The sequence below is a fragment of the Muscardinus avellanarius genome (genome assembly GCF_963383645.1).
Source record: "Muscardinus avellanarius genome assembly, chromosome: 2".
Lineage (NCBI taxonomy): Eukaryota > Metazoa > Chordata > Mammalia > Rodentia > Gliridae > Muscardinus > Muscardinus avellanarius.
In genome coordinates, this window is record NC_137787.1 from 41,503,780 (window position 1) to 41,521,066 (window position 17,287).

The 17,287-nt window shown below is 36.8% G+C and overlaps 1 protein-coding gene across 1 annotated transcript in view; it reads left to right on the forward strand.

Annotated features, from left to right (window-relative positions):
* The window catches only part of GTF3C3 (general transcription factor IIIC subunit 3), a gene marked incomplete at both ends in the record, with an annotated part of 36,388 nt that overhangs the window by 7,192 nt on the left and 11,909 nt on the right, over window positions 1-17,287 (forward strand). The window contains 9 exons of the mRNA XM_080690137.1: window positions 1,641-1,832; window positions 2,319-2,484; window positions 6,991-7,138; window positions 7,638-7,710; window positions 9,510-9,613; window positions 10,838-11,009; window positions 13,610-13,812; window positions 14,359-14,460; window positions 15,070-15,205. Of these exons, the coding sequence (XP_080546263.1) occupies window positions 1,641-1,832; window positions 2,319-2,484; window positions 6,991-7,138; window positions 7,638-7,710; window positions 9,510-9,613; window positions 10,838-11,009; window positions 13,610-13,812; window positions 14,359-14,460; window positions 15,070-15,205 (1,296 nt within the window). The remainder of the gene's footprint in view (window positions 1-1,640; window positions 1,833-2,318; window positions 2,485-6,990; window positions 7,139-7,637; window positions 7,711-9,509; window positions 9,614-10,837; window positions 11,010-13,609; window positions 13,813-14,358; window positions 14,461-15,069; window positions 15,206-17,287) is intronic.

Sequence of the window (17,287 nt, forward strand, 5' to 3'; positions counted from 1 at the left end):
AACTCTTGCAGCCTTCCTTTTTTTCCTTTGTGGTGCTGGGAATTAAACCCAAGGCTTAAGCTGCTAGACAAGCACTTTACCCTGAGCTGCACCCCCCAGCCACCATCTCTGATCTTTGACTTTAATAAAGTCCCTAGTAATTTTTGAATCTTCCAACCCCTATTTCTGTTAATCTTTTTAGAAAGTGGCAGGCACATTATCTTAAAGTCAGATCAGGCGGTGCTAAATTGTTTTAATATATTTTTGGTGAGATACGATTTAAACTCGGCATCCTCTCTCCTGATAAATGGTGCATTTGGGGCGTGTTGAACAGCTTCTTCAAAAGTGATTTTTGACTAATCACATACTAATTATTGTGCTTTTCTGATTGTTGTCAATTGATGCTCTGCAGTTTGGCTTGGGTAGTCATAATACAGTAAACTTTTAATTTACCTTTTCAGTATTTTGGCATTTTCTTTTAGTTATACTAGGGTTCTCTTAGAAGTCTTGTTATAATTTCCTAGATGATTCATTAGGGTAGCTTGAGCCACTACTATTTTTTTGTTGTTACCTCAGAAGTAAGATTAATCAAACTTGTTTCTTTAGGATATTTCATTTGGTTTCTACTCTCCAGTATTATCTGTTTGTTTATTTTTATTTATTTATTTATTTTTATGTTTTGCAGTACTGGGGATGGAACCCAGGGGCATTCTACCTCCGAGTGACACTCCCAGCCCTATTTTTTATTCTTTATGTCAAAACAGGGTCTCACTGAGTTGCAAAGGGCCTCAGTAACTGTGATCCTCTTGTCTCAGCCTTTCAAATGCTGGGATTACAAGCATGAACCACCACACTCGCTGTCTTGATTTATTTTTTTAAAGACTCTGACTTTTTGTGTGTGTGGTACTGGGGATTGAATGCAGGGCCTCATGCAAGCAAACTGACCTGTACTACCATCCCTAATCTTTGGCTTTAATCCCTGGTAATGTTTGGATTTTATTTCAAAAATATTATTTCAGAAATGTAGGTTGACAGTGACTTTGATATCTTAGGTGTAAGTGCTGCTTAAGTATCTGGTATTCATTCATTCCATGCTCCCTGATGTAGAAGGTAGATCATGAAAATTCAATCCCGCTGATGTGATGATGCTTATTGGGAACAGCTTGCTCAGTTATTGAGCCATATTTAGTCTTGGTGAAGAGGAATTTTCACAGGAAGGTGTAGTAGAGAGTAGGATTATTCATATTTTGTTTAAAGAAAGTAATGCTTTAAGAATGTGTGAAGAGCCGGGCGTGGTGGCGCACACTCTTAATCCCCGCGCTTGGGAGGCGGAGACAGGAGGATCGCGCAGGTTCGAAGCCAGCCGCGCGCGCTGGCTTAGGAGACCCTGTTTCTAAATAAAAATATAAAAATAGGTCTGGGAGTGTAGCCCAGAGGTAGAAGGGCTTCCAGGAACCCCAGTACCACCAAAAAAAAAAAAAAAAAAAGAATGTGTGAAGATAAAGCAAATGTCATCTTTTTAATAGGATTCTGTATTCTTTTTAATAGTTTGTATAAATCTACTAGAATGATTTAAAGAGTTTTGGTTTGAACTGTGGGATCAATATCAGCTCAAGTAGCTTTCCTCAGCCAGTGTAATGTATTTCTCTAATTTGTTACAGCTCCTCTGGCTTATGAGCCATTCTCTACTCTTGCCATGATATACGAGGATCAAGGTGACATGGAGAAATCATTGCAGTTTGAGTTGATTGCTGCACACTTAAATCCCAGTGACACAGAAGAATGGGTTAGACTGGCAGAAATGTCTCTGGAACAAGATAATATTAAGCAGGCTATTTTTTGCTACACAAAAGGTAATTAAAGCATTTTTCTTATTCATGTGATTAGGTGTCACATAACAGGTTCTTTGGTAATTGCACTTGTTAGTATAGGTTCTGGTGTTGGTTGAAATATATTTGTTTCTTATATATGAGGTTAAATATTTGGGGTTCTCATGTTTTTCAGCAGTTTTATTTATATCATGAGCTAATACAGCACAAAAGTTAAGTAGATGAGCAGTACTTTTATTTTCCCACTGACTGTTGTTTTTGAGCTCTTCCTTGAGAATTAATGTCAGATTAGAGTGACCAAAAGAAATAATAGACTCAGGTTCTATCTGGTCTTAGATCAAACCTAGTCAAGACTTTCTATGAAGATAGATTTATTCTAGAATAACTTTGTTTCTAAAGAAGAATTCAAGTGTTCATTAAATTTTCTGAGTATATAGTAAGTCGTATCCAGGTACACTGCACCTCTTTTTGACAAATATGTAATTTTTATTCCTTTGCTTTTCATTCTAGCTCTTAAATATGAACCTACTAATGTCCGTTATCTGTGGGAGAGATCAAGCCTTTATGAACAGATGGGTGATCATAAAATGGCAATGGATGGTTATAGGCGTATTTTAAACCTTCTGTCTCCATCTGATGGAGAACGTTTTATGCAGTTGGCTAGAGATATGGCAAAGTAAGTTTGGAGTGAATTATATGTGGATACTCTTATTAAATCATCTTATTTTGTAAATGAAAGCATATATTTGAAATAGAATATACTTTTCTTTTTTGGATGAAGCATTTGACTTCTGTATTTTATATTGTGCCTAATACAGAAATATGTGTTTCAGTTCTTTTTTATTTCCAAGTCAGCCGATTGCTTAAAAATTTTATATATAAAGTTACATTTACAGTGTTCAGAAACTTAAAAATGAAGTTCAAAAGGTGGTTTCTGCTTTTTTCAGTTGAAATTGTATATATTTGCAATACTTTTACAATAATTTTTTTTATTGCAGATTTGCCAATGAAATGTTTGGGATCTGAGGTTTTTTGTAAATAATTTACCTTGAGCCAATACTCAAAAAATACTTCAAGGCCGGGCGTGGTGACCTTGTGCCACCATGGCAGTTTGAAGACAGCCTCAGCTACTATTTAGTGAGGTCCTTTGCAATTCAATGACACTCTGTTTCAAAAATAAAGAATAAAAAATAGGGCTGGGGGTGTAGCTCAGAGGTAGAAAGCCCCTGGGTTCCATCCTCAGTACCACACACAAAAAAATTGTCCTTTATAGGTGGTACATGTGGGTGGGATATAGCTCAGTGGTAGAGTACTTGCCTTGCATGTAGCTGGTACATGTTACTGACTACGGTATGTTATTGACTTATTGTAAAGTATGCTCTACTACATTTACTTCTCTCATGTACTGTGAAGCAAAACTAAGCAGGAAACAGTTTAGTAATGCCTTGTGGTAAGCTAGTTTTGGGGTATCTATTACTTAGTATTTCAGCCTAAGATTAAGCATCTTGATCTGGATACATTCATGTTAACCTCATTAATTCCATGGTCTTAATTCTGAATTCTGTGGTCTTTACTCTGATGATACTTAGCTGTGAAATTGTTCCTTATTTTTTCAGGGCTAAGTTATAAAAATATTGGTAGATTTTTAGGAAATTTGGTGAGGTAGGGCAACCCTAAGTTTTCCTGATGGTAAACCATGAGTACTGAGAGTCTTCCCAGGTTATCTGCTATTAAATCTCTAGCTGTCAGAGTTAGTTTGGTAGGCTTCTACTTTAAGAATCATGGGTGTCCTATGATGTTAAATTTGTTTTCCCTTGTATTATGTGTATTTTTGTTGGGGACTAATGGTAGTGACCAATTCTGCCGCTGTTGGGGAGGTTTTCTTATGTGGAATTTTGTCATGGTAACTTCTGATTAATTAGGATTTTCTTTCAACCTCCACTTTCCCTCCAGAAATATTTATTGAGTATATCTTATGTGCTAGACACTGTATAGGAAACCAGGAGATCAATACTGAACACATTTTAAAAGTCTCCTGCCCTTATGAAACTTATTATTCATTGCGGGAGATAGGCAATAAGCGAACAACTAAATATTTATGTGCTAGATTTAAGTGCTATGAAGAAAAATAAGACTGAAAAGGGGGAATATGAAGTACATGGTGTGCTATTTTAAAATAGGATGATTAGCTGGGGAAGTCGTGCATACCTGTAATTCTAGTACTTGGGAGGCTGAGACAGGAGGATCCCAGGTTTGAGACTAATGTGGAGTAACTTAGTAGGACCTTATTTTTTTAAATTTTTTTGTGATACTGGTGATGGAACCCATGGGCATTTTTACCTCTGAGCTATAATCCCAGCCCTATTTTATTCTTTATTAAGAAACAGGGTCTTAATAAGTTGCAGAGGACCTTACAAGTTGCTGAGGCTGTCTTCGAACATGCGATCCTCCTGTCTCAGCCCCCCAAATAGTGGGATTACAAGCGTGTGCCACTACACCTGGCTTGTGGAACCCTATTTCAAAATAAGAAAAGGGCTGGGTTATAGCTCAGAGGTAGAATTCCAATACCAAAATAAAATGCATAAACAAATAAAATAGTATGATTAGTATTATACAGTCATACTGGTTGAAGGGAACAGATATTTAGGGAAGAATATGAGTGGAAGGAAATGGAAAGTACAAAGTTATGTTCCAAGACCAACACGGAAAAGGAAGAATTGCCGGGCGTGGATGCTCACGCTTGTAATCCCAGTATTCAGAAGGCTGAGAACCGGAGGATCGCGGTTTGCGGACAGCCTCAGCTACTTAGGCCCTCTGCAACTCAGTCAGATCCAGTTTCAAAATAAAGAATTAAAAAAATAGGGCAGGGGGTGTGGCTCGGAGGTCTTATGCCTCTGGGTTCCTTCCCCAGACCCACAAAAAAAGAAAAAGAAAAAAAGAAAGAAAGGAAGAATAAAGGGAAACCTGGTAGAGTAGTTTCAGAGGAATAGATTGTTCGGCCTTTGTGAATTTAGAAGTTACTGGATGGTTTTGGATAGAAAGGTGACATGATTTGACTTAAAATTTAAATACATCAATTCTTGCTCTTCATTTGAAAATGGATTGAAGAGTGATAAGGGAAGAAGCAGGAATACCATTTAGGAAGTTTTTGTAGTGATAATTGGAAAAAAAAAATAGTATCTTGGACCAGAATAGATACAGCAGGAGGTGGTATGAAGTAATCACATTCTGGTTATAATTTAAAGGCCGGGCTCAAAAATTTCCTGATGTAGCCAGGTGTAGTGGCACACGCTTGTAATCCTAGCATTTGGGAGGCTGAGACAGGAGGATCTGTTTTTGTGGCCAGCCTCAGCTACTTAGTGAGGCTCTCCGTAACTTAATGAGACCCTGTTTCAAAATAAAGAAATAAAAAATAGGGCAGGGAGCCAGGCGTGGTAGCACATGCTTGTAATTCCCGCACTTGGGAGGCTGATACAGGAGGATCACACAGGTTCGAAGACAGCCTCAGCTACTTACTGAGGCTCTCAGCAACTTAGTGAGACCCTGTGTGTGTGGGAACGCAAAGACAGAAGATAAAGGAAAGAGTTCTCCCGGGCCTGGTGGCACACGCTTGTAATCCCTGCACTTGGGAGGCTGAGACAGGAGGATCAAAGCCAGCCTCAGCTTCTTAGTGAGGCTCTCAGCAACGTAGTGAGACCCTGTTTCCAAATAAAAATATAAAATAGGTCTGGGAGTATAGCCCGGAGTGTAGAAAGCATCAGGCTTCCACTCCCAGTACCACCAAAATAAATAAATAAATAAAATAAAAGAGTTCTGAGGACTGAACCATGAGGCACTCTAGCATTTAGAGCAGGGAGACTAAAAGAAAATAACCACTGAAGTAGGAGGAAACCAAGAACATGATGTTCTAGAATTTTGTTCAATAAAGCACTTCAAGGAAGCCGAAAATCATTCATCCGAGATATTGCAGATTACATAAAATGAGGATTCAGAATTTGCAATGAGATTTAGCAGCCTGGAGATAAGTTTTGGCAGAGTAGTAAGAGGCAGGTCATTTGGGTAGGTTAAAAAGAGCTGGGTGTGGTGGCACACGCTTGTAATCCCTGCGCTTGGGAGGCAGAGACAGGAGGATCGCGCAGGTTCAAAGCCAGCCGCGCGCGCTGGCTTAGGAGATCCTGTTTCCAAATAAAAATGTAAAAATAGGTCTGGGAGTGTAACCCAGAGGTAGAAGGGCTTCCAGGAACCCCAGTACCCCAAAAAAAAAAAAAAAAAAAAAGGAGATTGAGGGTAAATTAGAATGGAGGTGAATGGAGGTTAAAAAGAGACAAGGTAGGGATGTGGGCAAGTCTTTGGAAGAACTTAGAAGGTGAACAGAGGAATGAGTTGAGGTAACCGACTTTTTTAATTGGGGAAATTAGATTAAGGGGCATCGATGTTTTGTGAGAGAAGGTCCAGTTGCTTGAGCAACATCCTTGCGTAGATTAGAGCCAATGATCTAGCTGGGGGTCGGCCTCATGTGATCATTCGTCCATGGTAAAGGAGAAGGCAGAGGAATTGGCCACTGGTGCTGGTAAATAGGTGGATGTGCTGGGAATGTATGGAATAATTAAATTAGAGAATTATATTCTCTTGATAAAATGTGAAGCAGGATCATTAGATGTGGGTGATGATGGGAAGGTTTAGAAGTTCAAAGAGAGGGAAGCTATGAAATGGTTGTCTAGGACATTACTACCCCACAGACTCGCACATTTGTATTATAGGAGAACTTGTCAGAATTTCACAATTTCATCTGACTTTGCATTTTTTTGTGGCTGACTAATCTCACTTAGCATAATATTCTCCAGTTCTATTCATCTATTCATTTCCCTGCAAAGGACATAATTTTGTTCTTCTTTATGGTTGAGTAGAATTCCATTTTGTGTGTGTGTGTGTGTGTGTATACACACACACACACATATATATATATATATATATATATATATATATCCCATAATTTTGTAATCCATCATTTGTTGATGGACAATGCAGCTGGTTCCTTAGTTTGGCAATTAGGAATTGTGTTGCTATAAACATAAATATGCATGCATTGCTATGGTAGTCTGGTTTCAGAGGGCAGTTGCAAGAACTTGGGGTTTATAATCAGAATTAAATAAGTATTTATGCGTTTTGCTACTTTTTTTAGGAGTTACTATGAAGCCAATGATGGTGCTTCAGCTATTAACATAATTGAAGAAGCTTTCTCAAAACACCAGAGCCTAGTGTCCATGGAAGATGTTAACATAGCAGCTGAACTATATATTTCTAACAAGCAGTATGACAAAGCTTTGGAGGTAGGAATGCTTATGTGTTATTCTCTTAGGTTTTGAATAAGTTTATACACTCCAGAAATTCTTAAAAATTAGCAACCTCTCATTTTAATTAAATATTAAATTATATATTTTAAATCTTTCTGGGAATAATAGGTTTATAGATTCTGTAGTAATTTCATATAAAACAAAATGTAGTTATATGATAAATGATATTACCATTGTCATAGGTGCTAAATGTATTTGCACTTCCTAATAGTAGGACTCAGACTAATTGCTGTGATTCATTCAATTCTTAAGCTATTGGGGAAAGTAGGTTTTGCTACTGAGATACTATATATCTAGTTAGCAATAGGTAAAATATAAGAATATTAATGTATCAGGGTTCTTTATGTTAAAAGGCTTCCCCCTTATATGCCATTTTTATATTGCAATGATTATTTGAAACAACTGTACAAATATTTGCATTAAGAAAAGGTCTTTGATATATGACAGTCATATTATTTCCTTTTTCTCCTTTTAGGTAATTACAGATTTTTCTGGAATTGCTCTAGAAAAAAAAATGTCAGAAGAGGACACCTCAGAAGAGAATAAAGGTTGTAATTACCTTTGCATAAGAATGTATACGTAATCCTCTTCTGCTTATAATGTGGTATTTTGAATTGATAGTTAATGTTCTCAAAGTAGATATTCCCAAGAAGCACTTTTACCCTCAGAGATCTTACATCTTTTTCTTGTAAGTATTATTTAAAAGTATAAAATGGTTGGGCTCTCAAGTGGCCAGAGCGGTGTGAGTGGAATAGCAGAGGGTGTTATGGTATGAAGGCACGATTAGGGCATTTCAAAACTTTTCGTGGATCTGCCCTGGATAGAGACTCTCAGATAAGTTATTACTCTAGGGATACTCAAGTAGATTTCCATGGTAGACAAAATCTGCTTTTTCATTGAGCAGAATACATATCTAAGTTGTATTTTTGTGTGTGTGTGATTCTGGGGATTGAACCCAGAGGTGCTCTACTTCCAAGCTGCACTCTCAGCCCTTTTTAGTTTTTGTTTTGAAACAGGGCCTTGCTAGATTGCTTACAGTCTCTACATTGCTGTCTTTGAGCCAATGATCTGGGATTACAGGTGTGTACCACCACACCTGGCTTTATAAATGCTTTTATTTTTTGAGGGAAGCAGTTCTGAGGTTCTGACCCAGGGTCATGCACATGTTGTGCAAGTACTCTACCACTGAGCTGAATCCCAAGCCCTAAGCTGAAATTTTGATATTGGTTATTATCTTGGAGCTCAGTGATAACAAATTTTCCTAACTAAACTTGTACAAATCCAACTATAATGTAACTATAGGTAGTACTATTAATTTATGGCAAGTCCTATAAAACAGTTGAAGTTATTTACTTTTTAAAGTAATTTTAAATTCTGTTCCACTACTTAAGCTACATCGCTAATGTTCTGTATTTTAAGATTTTCTGAAATAGAAACAAACTTATTTGGAATTTATCGTGCAAAATATAAAATATTTTAAATGAGGATTAAAATTCCTTCTATTTGCCTGGCTTTAAAAACTGTTTTGCTGCCGGGCGTGGTGGTGCACGCTTGTAATCCCCGTGCTTGGGAGGCAGAGACAGGAGGATCGTGCAGGTTTGAAGCCGGCCATGCTGGCTTAAGAGACTCTGTTTCCAAATTAAAAAAAAAAAAAAAAAAAAATATATATATATATATATATATATAATATATATTATATATATTTTATATATATAATATATATTATATATTGTATATTATGTATAAATATATATATGTTATATATAAATATAAAATATATATTATATATATTGTATATATATAAATATATAATATATATGTATGTATGTGTGTGTGTGTGTGTGTGTGTGTGTGTGTGAGTGTGTGTATGTGTCTGGGAGTGTAGCCTGGAGGTGAAGGGCTTCCAGGAACCCCAGTATTACCAAAAAAATAAAATAAAATTGTTTTACTGTAACATAGTTTTAAAGAACAACACAGTACTGTTTTATCCTAAACTGTATTATAGTAAAGACTTTAAAAGGCTTTTGAATTCAAGGAGAAAAATGAGGATTATACACTCTGGTTATTTTTGTCTTTTGAGTTCTCTATAGTTTTGATTGGAGGTATTGGATTTTCTGTTGTGATAAAGTAGATGAGATACTAGGAATTGAATAAGAAGGATAAGTGCAAATAAAGGATGAACTAAAGGGGGTGTAAGAATCTAGAACAGGGCTGATCAGAACTAAAATTGACTGTGTAATCATTTGCTTTGAATAAGTAAGAGATCCTATGTACAAGGTGGTCTGCTTTCTTTGCTCTGCATTCTAAGCTTGTGTATAAGAATGCTTTTTGTCTGATGGTTCCCCAGCTGGTGAGAGTGTCACCTGCACTATACCCGAAGGCGTGCCAATAGATATCATGGTAAAGTTAATGGTCTGCCTTGTTCATCTCAATATCCTCGAGCCTCTTAATGTAAGTGACATTAAGATCTGTAATTGAGTTATTTCACATCAAATCTATAATCTTTTCTCTGTAGATGACAAGAAATTGTAACTTGACCCTAGATTCTCACATTTCTTCATTACTGAGGTTACAGTAATCATTAAACTACTTTTGTATGAATGTCTTATAAAAGCCAAAAGTGTTTTTGGAATTGGGCTTATAAGAAATTATTTTTCTTTTAAAATGAGAACAATCCAGCCGGGCGTGGTGGCGCACGCTTGTAATCCCCGCGCTTGGGAGGCTGAGACAGGAGGATTGCACAGGTTCGAAGCCAGCCGCGCTGGCTTAAGAGACTCTGTTTCCAAATAAGAAGTTTAAAATAGGTCTGGGAGTGTAGCCTGGAGGTAGAAGGGCTTTTAGGAACCCCAGTACCACCAAAAAAATAAACTAACTAACTAACCAACTAACTAACTAACTAAATAAATAAATAAAATGAGAACAATCCAAAGATCAGAAATTGAGTTTGGGCCTTTAGACAACTGATAATAATTCTGACAGCTATTCAGAGTATGTCTTGCCAACTTCAGAGTATGTCTTTTATTGAACAAAAAATGTATTGTGCATCTACTCTGTTGACATTAGGATAAAGTACTGCATAAAATATAAATATAAATATATAAATCCCTACTATTGTGATTCTTTTGTTTCACCATTAGATAATATGTAAAATAGATTCCTAAAATGTACAGGACATCAATTGGTGATAAGTGTTCTGGAGAAAAGGGAGAAAAATAGGCAACTTTGGCAGTGGAGATGGAAAAAGTTACAAATTCCATAGAGAAGCCAGAAAGGCCTCCCTGAAAAGGTGACATTTGAATAAGATGATGGAAGTGAGAACATAAATCATGGGGATATATGAGGGAAGAGTGTTTCAAAAACATCAGCAAACACAGGGACCCCTAGGCGGGTAAGCTTGGGTTGTAATAGAGCATAACAGAGCAGAGTCAATTCCTGCTGAGCCTACCTTTTAATAGGTCCACACAGCATACCGAATGAGCAAATGATTGAAGTATGTATTCTTTTTAATAGAGATAAAGAAAGAAATAGAAAAATGATAATTTATGCTGTTTTTATTAAGCCTTGCTCCTTTTCAGCTTGCTTCATATAACTGATATCTATGTTAAAATGAGAGCAATACAAAGATGTGCATACTTGTGATGAATGTTTGACTTGGTGTTTTTATTTGGGGTCCAGCCTCTCTTGACAACACTAGTGGAACAGAATCCTGAAGATATGGGAGACCTGTATCTAGATGTTGCTGAAGCTTTCCTGGATGTTGGTGAATATAATTCAGCACTTCCCCTCCTCAGTGCACTAGTTTGCTCTGAAAGATACAACCTTGCAGTAGTTTGGCTTCGGCATGCAGGTAAAACTTACTTTGTGAGAAGGAAAAGTTTTAATCACATAACCAGAAAATAACTTAATTTTCCAAGATGATAATAATTATAAAATATCTTAATGAAAGTATTTCTGGTTTCAGGGCAGCTTTTTTTTCTTCTGGTGGTGATGGGAATTGAACCCAGGGTCTCAAGTATGCTAGGCAAATGCTCCCAGCTCACCCACCTTTTAAAATTAATTTTAAGACAGGGTCTAGGCTGCCCTTCTTTCGCCCTGGCCTCCTGAGTAGCAGGGATTTTAATTTAATTAATTTATTTTTTGTGGTTTTGGGGATGAAACCCAGGGGCATCTACCTCTGAGCTACACCTTCTGTCCTATATTTTTTATTCTTTATTTTGAAACAGGGTTTCACTGAGTTGCAAAGGGCCTCACTAAGTAGCTGAGGCTGTCGTGAACGGCAATCCTCCTGTCAGCCTCCCAAATGCTGGTATTGCGCCACCTCGCCTGGCTAGGGATTTTAATTTTGAAGACATGAGTGGAGTTTTTTAATTGTTTAAAGCTATGATATTGAAACTGCTCCAATGTTACCAGTAGTAGATAACCTTAAAAATAATTCTATCTAGCCAGGAATGGTGGCACACACTTGTAATCCCGGTACTTGGGAGGCTGAGACAGGAGGATTGCAGGTTCATAGTCAGCCTTGGCAATGTAGCGAGAGTCTCAAAAACCTAGTGAGACCCTGTTTCCAAATTAAGAAATAAAAAATTGGATTAGGGGTATAGCTTGGAAGTAGAATGCCTCTAGATTCAATCTCCAGTACCAAATAAGATAAGATAAAATAAAATAAATTCTATTTAATTATTTAAGATTGTGATTCTTTTTTATTTTGGTGGTACTGGGGTTCCTGGAAGCCCTTCTACCTCCGGGCTACACTCCCAGACCTACTTTTACATTTTTATTTGGAAACGGTCTCCTCAGCCAGTGCGCGCGGCTGGCTTCAAACCTGCACGATCCTCCTGTCTCTGCCTCCCAAGCGCAGGGATTACAAGTGTGCGCCACCACGCCCGGCTATGATTGTGATTCTAATAAGTACTATTTCCATTGGAGTCCATAAGGTAAAACTTCAGTCACCTAAAAATTAAAGATCAGTAGAGGAACTCAATACTTTTAGCATAACATAGATTGTCCTTTAAAATGAAAAAATATATCTGGGTGTGATGGTACGTCCCTGAAATCTTAGTATTTGGAAGGCTGAGACTGGAAAATCATATGTTTGAGGATAGCCTCAGCAGTGTAGTGAGACTCTCAGCAACCTAGTGAGACCTTTTTTTTTTCAAAACAAAAAATAAAATTGGGCTAGGGTTGTAGCTTGGAGGAAGAATGCTTCTGGGTTCAGTTTCTAGTAACACACACACACATACACACACACACACACACACACACACACACACACGCGCGCGCGCGCGCGCGTGCGCGCACAGTGCTCCTGGGATCAGGTCTTAGTAACACTAATACATGCACACCATTGTGATAATCTATTTATATTGGTATTATAAGTTATAGTCAAGATTTAACCTAGATGATGGTCCAGGAGATTTGAGAAAGCACTTGTAGGCTAAAATATTATTTAGATCATTGCAGTGAAAAAGAAAGGAGATGAAAAGGGCCTAGATTCATGCTGTAGCTACTAGGATAAAAGGAAGACATGCTCAGAGGGACTCATTTTCAAGTTGAAATAATACAGTATAGTGATTGAGTATAAAATTTGAGGAACAGAGTCAGAATCTCATTTTGAGAACTTACCTTGAGGAACCATTGAGTTGAGTGAGGTAGTTGATATTGGTTATTTCAAAACTCAGGATCCTGGCTGGTAACAAAATGAGTAAAGCCAGGCATGGTGGTGCATGCCTGTAATCCCAGTACTTGGGAGGCAGAAAGGAGGACCAAGCAAGATCCTGATTCAAAACAAAACAAGGGCTGAGGGCATAGTTGGATGAAGTGAGTTAGAGTAGCAGGGGAGGTGAGAGCTGGAGAGCCCTGTCTAATGGGCTGTTGCTCATTGTGGGAGTAGGGGACCCACTGTCGCCAAACCCAAGGTTTTCAAACAAAACCAGTACCATGGACTTGACAAAAACCCTGATTTAGAAACCAATAGGGAACTAATCACTTTTAAAACTACTGTATCCTAATAAACACATCTGTGAGTTAAATTGGTCTGCCACTTGTGAACTTAGGATATATATGAACATGTTTACTGTTTTACTATAGTAAAAATTTGAAGTAATCTAAATGTCAAGTGATAAGGTTAAGTAGATAATTCATTTGATTTATTGTTATATAGCCATTCAAAATGCCAGTGAAAACATGGGAAATATTTAAAGCATTGTGCTAAGTGGATAAAGCAAAGCAGCGAATTGTATTAATACACTGATTTTATCCTTGTAGCAGTGATTTTAGACAGAGATCAATAAATTGATCAAATAATAGAAATTAGGAGGGATAGTTGCTTTAAAGTACTAAAAAGTATGCATTCACTTCTTTGTTAATATTTTTATATTGCTATAATTTTTCTTTAAAAATAATTACAAGTCTATAATTCACATATGCTTTACTTTATTATCACCTTAGAATGTTTAAAGGCTTTAGGCTATATGGAACGTGCTGCTGAAAGCTATGGCAAAGTGGTTGATCTGGCTCCCCTTCATTTGGATGCAAGGATTTCACTTTCTACCCTTCAGCAGCAGCTGGGCCGTCCTGAGAAAGCTCTGGAAGCTCTGGAACCAATGTATGATCCTGATACACTAGCACAGGACGCAAATGCTGCACAGCAGGTGGGCATTGTAACACACAAGTTTTTCTTTGTGGATTACATTTTACAACTTGCTGCTCAGTTAAAAATGTCTCTACAAAGCTTATAACCAAAGTTTTAATGTATTTGTTTTAATGTATTATATTTAAGTTTTTTTTGGTTGGTTGTTTTTGTGGTACTGAGGATGGAACCTGGGACATTCTACCTCCAAGCTACACCCCAGCCCTATTTTTTATTCATTATTTTGAAATGGGGTTTCACTGAGCTGCAAAGGGCCTTACTAAGTAGCTGAGACTGTCTGTGAATGGAGATCCTCCTGTCTCAGCCTTCCGAGTGCTGGGACACCAAGCTTTATATTTGGTTTTTTGAAAAATGGTTTTGAGCCTTAAGTTTCAGCCATTTTTTATTAAGCATTAAAATTATGTTTTCTAAAATACTAGATCTTATTATAAAAGTTCATTAAAGCAGTGTTCTTAAGGCTTAATTTCTAAAACCTTTTCTGTGCAAGTAAAATAGTTTATAGCAATGAAATATTGTCAAACTCACTATCATTTGCTTACTTATTTAGGAACTAAAGTTATTGCTTCATCGTTCTACTCTATTGTTTTCACAAGGCAAAATGTATGGCTATGTGGATACTTTGCTAACCATGCTAGCCATGCTTTTAAAGGTAAGTAAGAATTTTTTTTGTTAACCTTGCTGACTCTTTAAATGATTGATGTTTGATTTAAACAGATACAGCTACTTTGTAATTAGTTTACTCTATTAAACTCAAATATTTTAAAATCAAAGTCAAAGACAAAAGATGCATATAGCTGAAAGTTATACTGATATTTAAACTTGACAATAGAGAGTGCATGGAATAAAATCTTTCCTGGTTCTTATTAAAAATGAGAGCCATAGTGCAAGTATTGGCCTTGCCCTAAAGGCAATACTATATGCCAAAATGTATCTTTCAGAACTGCCATTCTTTGTGAGTCTGGCTTTTTTGCGGGAGGTAGCACACCTCTGCACGCGTACATGTACTCTTGCCCTTTCTCTGTGCATGTTATAAAGTCATAAAGTTAATGTGATTCCCTTCTCTTTTCCATTGAAGATGAGTAGAATGATCCAAAATCCTTTGTTAAGAAAAATAATCTATTCTACTTTTGGGTATCTTCTATATAGTAATTTGACCTTTTCTTACTGGAAGAGCTTTCAATCATATTTGTGGTACTTACGGCTTATAACTTTCTTCAGTAAATTACTGACAAAAAGCATCTAATTGTCTTTAATTCAGGTTGCTATGAATCGAGCCCAAGTCTGTTTGATATCCAGTTCCAAATCTGGAGAGAGGCATCTCTATCTTATTAAAGTATCAAGAGACAAAATATCAGATAATAATGACCAAGAGACAGCAAATTGTGATGCAAAAGGTAATTTCTTCATTTGCTTTATTATATAAAACTTGGCTGTATTGAAAAAAACTGCATGGACTAATATCTGACAATAATCTAATTAAAAATACACTCTTTTTGTTGGGTATACTGGTACACGTTGTAATCTCATCACCTGGTAGGCTCAGACAGGATCACAAGTTTGAGGACAGCCTCAGCAAGACCCTGATTTAAAACAAAATAAAATAAGGCTGGGGGTGTAGCTCAGAGGTAGAATGCCCCTGGGTTCAATCCCCAGTTCCGCAAAAATAAATAAATAAATAAATATTATTAAAAAAGAAAAGATAACATTTTCAAATGCAATTAAAATTTTAATGTGAAACTCTCATGTGCCAAGCCTGGTGGTGCACGCTTGTAATCCCAGCCTTCGGGAGGCTGAGACCAGAGGATCGCGGTTCGTGAACAGCCTCAGCTACTTAGTGAGGCCCTCCGCAACTCAGTGAGACCCGCTTTCAGAATGAAGAATAAAAAATAGGGCAGGGGGTATAGCTCAGAGGTCAAGTGCCCCTGGGTTCCATCCCCAAACCTGCAGAAACAAAACAAATTAAAAAAACTCTCATATAATAAACTCATTTGATGTTAAAAGGAAAGGCTAAATGTAAGTACTTCAATTAAAAAAAGAAAAACATTGGCTTGGATCTTTCTATGGAAAAATAAAACCTTTTTTTTTTGTGTGTGTGTGTGTTTTGCTAGGGATGAAACCCAGGGGCATTCTACCTCTGAGCTACACCCCCAGCCCTATATTTTATTTTTTTATTTTGAAACAGGGTCTCAGTGAGTTGCAAAGAGTCTCACTAAATAGCTGAGGCTGTCTGTGAACCGCAATCCTCCTGCTTAGCCTCCCAAATGCTGGGATTACAAGTGTGTGCCACCATACCCAGCTGGAAAAATAAAACTTTTAAGAAGAAAATATATATTAAGAAATGACTAGATGACCATGAAATACAGATTGTCCAATCACTTCACTTACATGTATTTCATTCTCTGCTAAATTCATTTTTGACAAATATAGCGATAATCATAGAAATTCATTGAAAATAAGTTGACCTAGTCTTAAGTCCTATGACTTTAAGGGCATTTATTTTTAGCTAAAAAGGTATCAAGTATATTTGGGTGACATTATTGCTTCAAGTGAGAATTTTGAAATGACCGAGGCTCTACATTGAAGATCTCATTTGGCAGATGACTTCATTGTTCATTAATTCAGCAATCTCTGTTAAATCATTGTTATAGGCATTATTTGAGGCAGAGGAAGGACAGGAAGATGCAGTCTTTGTAACCTAGGTGTGAGTGCCTCAGGCCACCATCTCTCCAGTTCATTGATTCTGTGTTTATTCCAACATCTGCCTCTGTGACATGTTATTTTGGACCATGTTTTCTTAAGTTACATATTTCTCTATCCGATCTTGCTTGTTTTCTTCAAGTGATTACTCTTATTTTTTCTTAGATTCATAAGCTTTTTCTGGTTTGTTTTGTTAATTTTGTCATTATGGAGATCACCTTCAATTGGTCCCCCAAGCTGGATAAACTAAGCCTTTTAAAAATGTTACATATAACTTTATACTCTGATATTCTTACTTACAGAAAATTTCTCATGTTCAATGTTCATCATAGCTATTACATTTTAGGAATGTGTGTGTAATGTTCCACTAGACAGCAAATATATAATTTAATCATTTATTTCTTTGGTATATGATTGCTTCTAATAGTTTCCTTTTATAAATAATGTAGTAAGCATCTTCATACATAGATTTATCCATAGTTTGATTGCTTAGGATAAGTTCCCAGAAAGAATTTGGATTAAAGACAGTAAAAATATTTTGATAGTTCTTGAGAGTAGAAAAAGCTTGATGAGCCTTCTTACAGAGAAAAAAGGAAGAAAATGTTATTAAAGGAAAAGAGAAATTTTAAGGCAGAGAAAAGGCAACAGACTAGAGAAAATTAAGAACAACTTGAATCTCAAAGTATGATATTGAAGTAATTTGCTGAGCAAACATTGGGATACCATGTATATGCGAAATTCACCATCTGATCACAATCATGGCCAGGATACTTGTTCTG